The sequence below is a fragment of the Odontesthes bonariensis genome, chromosome 17 (genome assembly GCF_027942865.1).
Source record: "Odontesthes bonariensis isolate fOdoBon6 chromosome 17, fOdoBon6.hap1, whole genome shotgun sequence".
Classification (NCBI taxonomy): domain Eukaryota; kingdom Metazoa; phylum Chordata; class Actinopteri; order Atheriniformes; family Atherinopsidae; genus Odontesthes; species Odontesthes bonariensis.
The window spans coordinates 11,573,194-11,585,463 of NC_134522.1; the positions used below are offsets into that span (position 1 = coordinate 11,573,194).

Genomic DNA, 12,270 nt, shown 5'->3' on the forward strand with positions numbered 1-12,270 from the left:
TATTTAGAATACTGAACTTAATGGTGATTATGACTGACAGCTTTTATCTACAGTCATGTCGAATAGTCACGTTTTTCAAATTATTGTTTGCTTTCCTTCTTGTTACAGGATATATGCTTCTTTGTTGCAGGGGAGTATTCATCTTTTTCTAGCTGTGAAATAGTGATTGGAGCGTGTAAACGGTGATATTACGCCGTTATGGCTGTTGTAAAGTGCGATCATATTCGTATTCCGATCGTAACGTTATTGCATAGCGTTTGTGGTTGCGTGTCCGACTGCTGTCAGAGCTGCAGAGAAACTGGCTTGAGCCGAGGGACAGAGAAGGTGGGGAGAGGGAAAAGCTGATCTGGATAATGGAGTAACAGCTCGAAAAAGGCTAAACTTATAATCAGTTTCTATTTGAATGGCCGGTGTAAAGTGGTAAGGCAAACTATGTGCGTAATTGGAAATTATATGTCATTACCGTTGGGAAATCGAATGCAAATAAGGGTTAGAAATGTTTTTTTTTTGTGAGGTGCTATTAAAAGAGATCTAAACGTATTGATATCAAAAAGAGTATTGCAACTCATATATAACTATAATATAATATCACACTGTTTTTATTTATTGGAAATATAACACGCAAAGCAATCTAATTAGAGAGATAAAGATGCATGAGTGTGTAATGGCTCAGTACTCCAGTCCGGATTTTACATGTGAGACGCGCTGGAGCCCCGGAGGTGGATAAACTGGTAGAGCCCGCTCTCGCTCATGCCATGCTGGGCCACAAGGGCTCCGGGAGACGCTGCTACATATTACTGAGAAACGGGATGGAGGAGAGGCGGAGGGGGGAAGAAAAAAGTTTCGTTTAAACCTGGCAGAGAAACTTTCAACATGAAGCCTCACTGACGCACCATTTCACCACTACAGCAACACCAGCGCTAGGGAAAAAAGATAGCTTTCTCATTGAATATATTTTTCACCTCCCTGCTTGTGTTTTTCTTCCTCTCCTGTGTTATTTTCTGTAGGCAAGGCTGGTCGGGGCTTGCTGTCACTGCGCGCTGAGATGTTGGAGTGACCATGGCTGCGCAAGTGGCATCAGCTCCGACCAGAACTAATAATAAGAATAAGAAATTAGCCGGCGGTTTGGGACCGGAGCTCAATTCGGGGAAATCCGGAGGAGGAGGGACCGTGCAGCGAACTGGACCGATGCTGGGTGCCGGCGACGGGACTCTGAATAATGTAGACCATCACCGCCGAAACGAGCTCAGCATGGTCCATTCAACTTCCACGAGTAACAACGCAGCGGACTGCCACGACAAGGCTCGGAATAACCTCACGTCCGCGTCGGTGTCGAATTCAAACACTTCGTCGATGGAAACGGGTTTGATCGCCAACCACAAGCTGAAATGTGTGGGGAGCGGAGATCCCCCGCAGTCTCACCCGCCGCAGCAGCAGCCGCTGCCGCAATTCGGCCAGTTTGCGCCACATCAGCAGCGACAGATTCAAAGTAACAACACCGTGAACAACAACGGCCAGGTTCCCCGTGGGGACAGAAGTATGGAACACCAACACCATGGTGGCAAAGAGAACCTGTTGGGGGGGCAGGAGGAGTCACAGCAGCAACATATGCCAGGTAAAGGTGAGGAAGACCTCACCTGCAAACCCTCGGAGAGGATGATGGGTAGGTTTGAACAGTCGAACTTGGGGCCACCAAGTAACAACTCTGAGTTTAATAACAACTATTATACGTCAAGGCCCTGTTATGATCAACATGGCGGACAGCAGCAACAGAGCAGTGGGATGGGGATAACGCACTCCTCGGCACATAACAGCATGGAGAACTCACACGAAGCAGGTTACCACAACAGTCAGTACAGCCAGTACTCAGCGTACCGGGCGGGCTACGGCGGCGGGGCCTACGGGATGATGGGCCCATCTGGATGCCGGCAACCAGGGAACATGATGATGGGCAGCAACTCCTCAGCAAGCCACGGGAAGTCTCCCATGGGAGTTGCCTCGGGTGGCTTCCAGAGGTACCCGGGACAAAGTCAGCAGCAGCACCCCTCAGGGGCCACCCCGACCCTCAATCAGCTGCTGACATCCCCAAGCCCAATGATGCGGGGTTATGGAGGTGCCTATCAAGACTACAGCGGCCCCACGGCTCAGCAGCAAGCCAGCATGGGCTTGGGGAAAGACATGGGGCCCCAGTATGGAGCCAGCTCGGCGCACTGGGGAGGGCAGCAGAGAAACCATCCACTTTCAATGAACCCAGTCAACGGAGGGCAAGGCCTCGGCAGGACCCAGGTGAGTTTTGGAAACTTGAGCCACGTGCGCAGTGGTGAACATGATTTCATCAGCGCTGCAGTAAAAATGTACCAGATGCCGCGCGCGTGGATCACAGATAGAGTGGCATGAGATGTAGTGTGGGCTGGAGTGTTGATGTTGAATATATGAAAGTTAGCCTACATGTTTTTCAAATGGACTTGAATGTAGAATAAACGCCACTGCAGGCGCACGGTTGTGATTTATGACTGTCAGAGCTGCAGGCTCAATAGAGTCATGCAAAAGGAAAAAGGGGGGGAAACATTTATTTGTTTAAAAAGAACTGTCTTTATTGGAAAAAAAATGATAAGCCCATACATATTAAAGTGATTAATTATTTATCTCACCGAATTTAAACGGCTCATGGTTCAGCAGTGCATTTGTTGCTTCATCCTTAGTTTTATTCTGCAGAAAAAGAACTCTTGGGTAGATTCACCTCTCTGCCGACGTGGAGTCGACACGTTGCGAAACGCCCTGTTATGAGGACAAAGTGTGTTTGCGCTGTACGTGGAACAAAGTGGAATATTCATAAAGAAAAGGTCCATCAGTATTTATAATAAAGGCAAACGAACTGTGATTTTGAATATTTAGTTTTAGGCTGTTTTGAAATGTCAGTCGGGCACTGCGGCTGTTGAAAACTCGCCAGTCCGTCTCCGTGAGCTCCGTGCGCTCCGTGTCTCGGTGCGCTTCGCTGCGCCTCGTTTATTCCCGTGCAGCTCTGTTCAGAATTTGAATAGTGGAGGTAAACTGGCTAAAAGCTCCGCGTGCTCCTGGCTCTAAGTTGACACCCAGTCTGCCATCTGATTGGCTCTCTGTGGCCCGCTGGGCAGACTGCATTCAGGAAAAAAAAATTTTTTTTTGCAGGGTTCTTTGGCCACGGCGCTGTAGTGATGCTGCATTCAGGACTTATGGGAATAATCAGACTTACAGGCTGTCCAACGAAAAAAATAGCCATTGTATGAAGGTTATCCTGTTCTTCTTCTTATTTTTTTTTTACACTGAACTGATATACAAAAGGCTGCAAAGTCAAACTCATAAGAAAAAAAATAGATAACTTCTTGTGTTTAAGTGAAGAGCTAAATTAAATACACAATATTTTGAGGATTGCTTGCATTTGTTAAATTTTTTTTAAACCATGTAATTTTATATTAGATGTTTGTGCAATATAATCAGTTTCCATTTGGAAATGAAAGCAAAGACTCACTGTTTCAGAGGTACTCCTACTCCCAATCACAGTTTTACACAATTATCTCTAAAGATTACTTTTATCGTCGTTGCAGATGGGGTTGAATGCCTTCACCATAGTTGAGGAAAGGATAGAAGTGAAACTAATTATTCAGGTATTCCTCTTGCTGTTTGGGGTACTGCCTTCAAGGGTCCTTAGATGGCCCCCAAACTCTGTGCTGCAACTTTTCTGATGTCAACAGCACGCAGACCAGCAGCCTGGGGAGGGAGGAGCTGCCAGTTCAGAACTCTGGAGCAAAGCATCACTGTGTTTCTCCAGAAGAGCCATAATTTTGCAGTTGTTTTTGTTGCACAAAATTATGCGCACCGCTGGATGGCACATCTGGACGACTGGAGGGCAAGGAGGTTGAGCGTGGTTTGTACTGTCTGCCTCTCGCAAAACAAAAGGAGTTCATTAGCCTACATTGTTTCAATCAAAGGCAATTTGTGTTGGATGCTGAGGAAATTAGGTGAATGTTTTAGCGTGGGAGGGTTTTGCTGTTGAATTGATTGTATCAAATTATGCTAAGATGGTCACTGGAAACACACAGTAATCTAACTCCTTAGCACAATAATTATTCGTGACTGTGTTTTGATCTGTTGTTTAGTATTTAAATGCATCAAAAACTGTTACTGTTAATACTGAATCAAAACATAGTTTTGTGAACTATTTTTCATGCTTTTCAAAGGCTGTTTTTTTAGTACCCATCATTTTCACAAACCAGTCCTGTACAACAATTAGTGCTATACTTCTATTTCTTTTTCACACCTTTCCTCTTAAGGGGTAGATGCATGTGCTACTCTATTTGTTTCTTGACTCTACCAATATTTCAACAACAGCACATTCATACTACAAAAGCCATATGTTTAATTCATATTTAGAGATGCAGCGCTGCTCTCCTGTGTACTGACGGGTTGTGTGAAAAAGGCGAGCGGTGTAGTGCATAATACTGCCTCCAAATTGGCCCCGTGGTATGTCTGCGCTTCACTTTAGAATGCGTTTGGTCAAAGCATCCCTCTGTCACCTGTTGGCACAGTTCCCCCTCTTTCAAATTCAATTTCCCTCCCCACTGCCTCTCGTCAGGAGCAAGCTGTGAGCGAAACAAGCGTACCTCATTTACACTGCTGTCCCCTTCGCCACACTCACTTTTCCGGCCATTCACCACAATGAAGACACAAACCTACTGCTGTGCGTGCGTGTTTTGTATGTGCATACCTCAGAGATGCCTGAGATGTTTAAAAGCTTGTGTAGAACCGGAATTTTCATGAACAATTACCTTGTACTAATTTATAAAATCATGGTAAAAACTGAGCTATGTTCAGTTTATGGCCTGCTGCCGGAATGATTGTCTTACATCTGAGCTGTTTCCCTCTCCTCTTCATGCACCTATAGCGATGTTATACCAGTATATGTGTAATCTTAATAACTTACTTCAGCTTACATCATAAATGAAACCTTTCATGTCTCATATTATGCGTAACAAGTATCTGTCTGTTTTAAACTAATCAGAGCGCACACAAAACAGTAAAAGTAATTAGTAGATAATAATGAGGGCTTAGTGAGTGAGAAATGGTGCTGCTCAGATAATTACAACAGCAACTCTTTTCAAATCTGACCCAAAGAAATGAAAACGAACGGATGTCTACAGTTTCCACTAAATTATCACTATTACGATCAATGTTTTGCTGTTGTTTTTGTTTTTACCGAATTGAAATCAAAGCTCAGTAGCTCCACATATCAAAGACTATACCCAATCCCATCCTTGGTAATGTTCTTACCTTGAAATGATCCATGCTTGCATTGCTCTAGCGTACATACTGTTTACATTTCTCTCTTATGAATTATTAGTGTGATATGAACAAAGACTTTATAATGGGAGCAATGCATCAATGTCACTTTGTATTATGCAGCTATCTCAGGGAGCCTCGTGCATAGTGATGGGCCTGACTGTGGCTGCTGCAATTTAATTTATAGAACATGTTCTGCATCAGACGGACGGCCCATTGGGTCCGGTCGGGAAATGGGCCCGAAGATGCGTGCGTGCCTCACTTTATTTTTGGACATGCCATCAGATTTTTCTGTTTGTGTGTGTCTGGTCTTGATCGTCTGTGCCAGAATGAACAGGCTGAAGCCCTTTAGTCAGCACTAAGCAGTCCAGCCACAGCCCCGCCCTTCTCACAATGTTCCCCCCTCTCCCTTCCTTCTGCTCTCTGCCCCTTCCGTCAGTCGTTTGTTCATGTTGTTTTGTTTACATCTCTGTCTTGGCCAGCCAGCGCCGATTAGCAACACTGGAGTGAAATTTTAATTTGCTCTGTTGTGTCCGATAAGAGCCTATGCAACGTTTTTCTTCTTCCACCGATGAAACCCGGAGTCTGCTTAGGTAATTGGCAGACCAGGGATAACCCTGGTCTGCATGCACCTTCCACATATCACCAATTAATTCTGATTTTGAAAAACTAGAAGAATTAGGAAAACGCAAAATAACTGTCCGGTTGCATCACTGGATGTAAACTTGTGTATTATTAGCTGGCTCGTAAAATAATTGTAATTTTAATTTTTCCCTCTGCATTCATAACATCCGCGTAAGTCAAAGGTTGGTGTGTAAATGCCCTGAAGAGAGAATTTAATTACTCTGAGAGGGCGTTAATTTAGTGTCAGCTGTTTCTCAGTTGTCTTATCTGAACTGACAGTGTCAGGGGAGAGCAGAAAAATAGAAACCAAAGCAGTTTTGAGGAATAAAGTTCATTGTTCACATGGGAGAATTTAACTTTTTCACTTTGATAAAATAGTCCAAGGTTTTTTTGGATTTGATTTGATTGCTCAACCTTTCTGAGGATCTGTTATTTTTAGAATTTAATACAAGTCTGGTTGCGGTCGGACACAGCTATATATTAGCTGGCTTCGCCTCCTCTGTGAACATTATAGATATGAATCCATTAAAGGCATGGGAAACTTTTGGAGTAGAAATGGTTGTTGGCTTTTTCAAATCAAATCTTAAATACAAAGGCCTTTAGGATTTGAATAGTGTTGAAATAGTTTTTTTCTCCATACATCATAATTTAGGACTTGCTGTCTGCCTTCCTTTGTGAACAGAGAGAGACAGTCGGAAGGCCAGGGTTGTGGAAATGTAGGCGATATTTGAAGTGAGTCACATGGAGCGCTGCTGACTTCTGAGGAATGGGCCTGGCCGACTTTACAGAGACAGAAAGAGAGAGACAGAGAATCAGTAAGTGAACTCTGGCAAATGTCAGCACAGTTAAAATCCTCTCCCTCTGGATCTCACCCCACTTTATTCTTGTGAACGAAGTGAGGAAAAGTAAGTATTTATGACTTGTTGGCTTCAAACATTCACACAAATATGTTTTATCTCCCCATCTTAGTGTGTGTGTGTGAGTGGCGGGCATTGTGCCAGGTAGCGGTGCCCCTAACTTCCCTCAACCTCACCACCGCCCCCATCCCGACCTTCACAAATGCTAATTAGCCACGTGGACCCCCTAAATAGAAGAAACCCCCTCTCTTCTCCATCTGTCCCAGTGGAGGGGGTGTGATTTATCTACTTTCTTTCTTTCTTTCTTTCTTTCTTTCTTTCTTTCTTTCTTTCTTTCTTTCTTTCTTTCTTTCTTTCTTTCTCTCTCTCTCAGATATATGGTAGATAACCGTATACACTAAACAGATGGTCCCCTATGCTGATTACTTTCACTTTTGAAGCTGTTTCTTTATTCTTCTTTGTGTTTTTTTTCTGTAAATACACTCTTTTATCTGCCTCTCTATCCCTGACTCTTAGTAGCTACTGTAGCTAGGTCTCCCAAGGGACCAGCTGTCAGTTCAGAGGTATTTAGACAGCAAGCACATCCTGTCCAATATTCAAACACAAAACTGAACAGATCTGTGAGCTGCCGCTGAAACATTGCCCTATACCAAACTGCACTGACCTTTTCTCCTCAATGGCTAAAAGAAGAAGAGATGGTGAAACTAACCCTAAATTCCTCCTGAAATGAGCAATTGATTATCAGTCCACCAGCTTTAAGATCCAAGTCTTTTCTCTATATAATAGAACTAATGGACAAACAGTTCAGGTCAGCCACAATTTTATACAGTTTTCCTTATAGCTTTTAGCTTCAGCCTTGAATTTTGTCTTATTCCTAAAATTCTATCACACAATTAGAACCGTTTAAGTAAACTTGAAGCGGATTGCAGTTTGAGTATTTTTAAGATCCAAATTTTCCATATTTAGTTAATCCAGCCCCATGTTTTATGTACGATTCAGAAAACATTCAGAGATTTCTGCTTTTAGTGCGATGCAAAACACTGAAGCCTATAATTGTGTGTGTTTAACTTCATGTATGAGTGCCATGCCGTCACCATCCTCTTATAAGGCTGTGAGAAAATCATCATCATCATTGCCATCATCTGTCACTTTACACATCAAAGCCTCTGCACTCCTCAGTGTTTCCGCCAGACTGTAGGCTCTACGCTCCAGTCACACATCTTGCTGTTTGGTTTAAGTTGATCCTAATCACTGCTGGCATGGTGGGACCATTTTGCTCAGCCAGGAAAAAAAAAAAGCACCCACAAACTAAACACAACCGGCACGGTGCTGTGTCCTTTCTGAAGCACAGAGAAACAAAAATAGAAAAGATGGTACATGAACAATGCAACGAGTCTCTGTTAATCAGTTTTATCTGGATCTTTGGGTTCTGTCTTTTTCTCCCTGAGCCCCAAATTCCTTTTTTGTCATGTCCACACTTGCATACATAAATACATACATCCTTTAATAACATTAATGTAATGCATTACCTCGGCCTTTATCCTGTCATTGGTAATCACAAGTAAATGCATAACCTAATTCTAATCCTAAAATCCAACCTTAAACCTCAAACATTATTCAGAATTGTAGAGTCTAGCCTTTCGCTCCCCACAAAGCTGTTGGAGCAACGACCACTTGTCCCTGATTCACCGCTCATGACATTTTTAGGAGAAAGCTGGTCTGAAGTATTCTTCAAGTAATGTGAAATAATCTTAAACCCTCCAACTACTTTCAGGCTAATTGAAGCTGTTAGGTATCAAGCATTTTCTCTTAAAAAAAAAAAAAAAAAGATAAATAAAATCTGAGATATTGACAGCAGTCTGTGTTGCTCAGCAATTCCATTTACAAAACTGACCTCCAGTTCTCGAGGAATAGACGATGTGTGTAGACTTTCTGAACCTTCTACTTTTGTTTTATCTCTCTGCCAATTTCTATTTTGTTTACATCTGCTTCCCCAGAGATTATGCGAGATTATGTGAAATTGTTCACTGCTACTCGACTGTTGCCTCTGGCTCAGCAATCCGGAGAATATCTTTTAGTGTGCAATGTACCATTATTTTCAGTTCTTGCAGTGTGTGCATGATTGAGATTAGTGAGAAGATCATGTGTGAAGCTTGTCATGCCACCAGATTTCAAAGTCGGGTGGGATTTTATTGCTCCTGTTGCCTGACCCTAGGATGATATGTGCGCATCAGTCTTCCCTGCTGACTAGTGAACCATGTATTTTCTCTGGCCACAACATCTTCTTGTCATCCCTCACTTTTCCCACCAAACCCATTCCAAGTCCATTACAGCTAGGAGTATGTGTGTGGGAATATACTGGTAATTTATAGACACTGGTCACAAAAGGACACTTGTGGTCACTCCTGGCAGGATGCTACTTCATTTAGATCAATTTTATCTTAACAATTTAGGAGGCAACTGCTCACCACATCCTTTCCTGTGCACAGACATATGCACATTGGACACACACATGCATATTTCACACTACTCACTGGAAATACTGTATGTGGGATGAGAGATTGTGTTAGAAATTTGGTTTGGTGCAGTGGGTGTGGAATAGAGTACTTAGTCTTGGTATTTCTCCCTTATTTCTTATACCTCTGTGATATGGCCAGACTTGTGTTCAACATTCCAGCCACTCCTTTTGACAGAAACCGGATGAACTGGATTAGACATCGACAACACAAGTGAACTTCTGCAGTTGGAATGTCGTATTTCTTTAGGATGTTAATTCCTCCAATGGATATCAATACGAATCGCAGGAGCAGATGTTTGCTGCGCACAGTTAATCTCCCTGTGCAACAGTGCTTGTGTGATTCCGTGCATTTCTAAGGGCATGCACGCGTGTGCACCCCCCTGCTCAATGAACATCCATAGTTACTGTTGGCTAAACATGCAAAGGTTACTGTAATGTCAGACACATGCCAGAGGGGAGTGTGGAATACCACATTAACATAATCCATCGAAGACTGTCCCATTTGCAAAGCATTGCCGTGCTGGGCCCATCATCGCAGCTCTGCAGGAGCACATGACTGCTCATGCTTCCGCTACACTGCATGAGACTTATTGGGGGAACCACAACACAATGGCAGTTGTCTGATGGAAAGACCCAAAACAATCTCTGGTTGTCGGGCAGAGACCTGAATCTTGGATTGCTTACTCACTAGACAGATGTAAGATAATGTTTGATTGTTGTCAGATCTGACCTGCTGGCTCCCTGTGTGCATATGGCAACAGTCTGTGTTTTTCTGATGAGAAGTGAAGTCTTTATCCATATTCTCTGCAGTGTCAATGAGAAGTGTAAGCTTTCCTGAGCAATAGTTTCAAAGTATCCATTATTGGGAAGTTATTTAAGTCAATCTTTCAAGCAGAAACTCACTTTCTTTTGGGATCTCCACAGACATGCATACAAATCAGCCACTGATCTAATATTAAAGCTTTAGGTGTTAATTAGATGCTTTATGGTGGTTCAGGCTGCTCACACATTGCCCTCTCACCCACTGAGGCTGGAATCTGAGCCGACAGTTGGGGTGATTGTTTTGATAATTACATGTGCACAAGCCAGAAAGGAGGCTCTCAGTGCCTTTTGAAAAATGTCTTTTTATATTTACAGCTCCGTTTGACTGCACTGGTTCAGCATTGTTTTTTAAGGCTCTATTGTTTTCACTCGCATAATTTGTATTTTAATTAGTCTGTCTTCGGAAATTCCCTGCATGTGTTGTGGTTTTCATTGGGCGCTGCAGACTCCCACAGCTCAGAGGCATTTCTCAACTTCTTTTTTTACACATGGGCCACATTTCAAAAAGCCAAGTCATGTGTGGAAACTTCTGCAAATTCATTTTTTTTCTCCTGTGTATTTTAAAGCGAAAAACAACCCCTCGCCTGTGCCCTGTTGTTCTGTCTCTTCTCTTTTTCCCCTCAGCTGTTTCCAAGTCTCTGTCTTTTGGATGCTAGTTGTGGGTGACCTTGTCTGGTGACTACACGGCCTACTCATTAAGAAGTAAAGATAAATGGTTCCATTATAGCAGGGGGGGAAACGAGCTGGGCCAATTAGTGGTAATTAACAATGGAGAAGGTGAAGCACTCCAGAGGGCACCCTGACCTGGACTCTGGAGGGGGCAGAGGGGAGCAGGGCGCATGAGTACGACAGAGATTTAGCTATGAAGTTGTGGAAATTTGCGTATTCGTACATGAACCTTTTTAGATTATATGTTTGTATTTTAATGTTGGGGTTTGGGGAACGGTTATATTTGTGTGATGAAATATGTGAAATAATGTGTGTGTATGGTTGAATGTTTTAATGTGTATATATACAGTATTTAATGTAATGACAACAGGTTTACTGTGTGTATGTGAGTTTTAAGTGTAGTAGTGGAGTTTGTGCGATGTCTGAGGTGTGTGTGTGTGTGTGTGTGTGTGTGTGTGCTACACCTTTATTATAAGGCAAAACCATACTTGTGCAGCTATACAAACTTTCCCACGTTTGAACAATTAGAGGTGACAAGGTCAATGGCCTGCTATACTTCTCTTTGACTTTTGACCCCTGATGCGATGTCACTTTCTCTCCTACCGCCCTTTTGGTGTGGCCAGGGAGCTTGTTAGGTCTTAGCATAAAAAGGCCCCAAAATGCCAAGCCAATATACCGTGAGCGCTTATGAACATCGTGTGATCATTTTTGTTTTTAATTGTTTGTTTTTTTTGTGCTGATCTCTGCTGTTTTTCAGCATCTCACGACAAGGAGAAATTCAAGGTTGTTTGGTAAGAGACTTTCTATGTGTGCTCTTCCTCTGCCTCCTTTTCCTCTAGTACTTGATTTACTCAACCCACCTACTTCCCGTTTTTCATCAGTTCTTGTTTGTCACAGGCATGTAATCCTTTGGGTGTCACCAGTTGGGAGACTTACACGGGAGCATGTACATAATGGTGCTGTTGGCAGGGTGTCTGAAAAGTAAACAGCACTGCGTTCTCCTTGTCCCCAGCATGGAATTTCTGGCAAGTTAGTAAATCAGTATTCAGTATACCTGGAAACATGGTTGAATTTTTTATTTTAACAGACATGTCAGAATTGGCAGTTTCTGAGAGAGACAGAGGGAGAGAGCATTTGTAAAGGCTGAAGATTTTGTAAGGTATTTTGCAGAGTGCTGCCAAAGTGCTGCTTTCAGAGCCCTTGAAATTGCAATGCCTGGTAAATGGATGGTTTGAGGTGTATACAATGTATTAGAAGTCAATTGTGCATGGGAGGGCCTATTTTCCATATCACCAGTCGAACAAGTGTGTTTTTCTGTGTGTGTGTAGCTGTTGCATCTCTACCTTTGCGATATACACACACACACATGTTCAGACTTTTCAAGCCACTGCTCTATCTATATTCCCCTGTTGTTTCAGCATCTCCAGGCTCTGTCAAGTGCAGGTTTGTCTGTGTGCTAGTGTT

At 43.0% G+C, this 12,270-nt stretch overlaps 1 protein-coding gene across 6 annotated transcripts in view; it reads left to right on the top strand.

The window, feature by feature from the left end:
* The first annotated feature begins 766 nt into the window (after positions 1–766).
* Positions 767–12,270, top strand: part of LOC142366574 (AT-rich interactive domain-containing protein 1B-like) — a 171,635-nt gene continuing 160,131 nt past the window's right edge. For 5 of the 6 annotated variants that reach the window (XM_075448511.1, XM_075448510.1, XM_075448508.1 and 2 more), the window contains exon 1: positions 767–2,286. In XM_075448511.1, the coding sequence (XP_075304626.1) occupies positions 1,060–2,286 (1,227 nt within the window). In that variant the 5' untranslated portion in view covers positions 767–1,059. Of the gene's footprint in view, positions 2,287–6,622; positions 6,756–12,270 lie in introns of all 6 variants that reach the window. The other variant, XM_075448513.1, reaches the window with a different exon arrangement.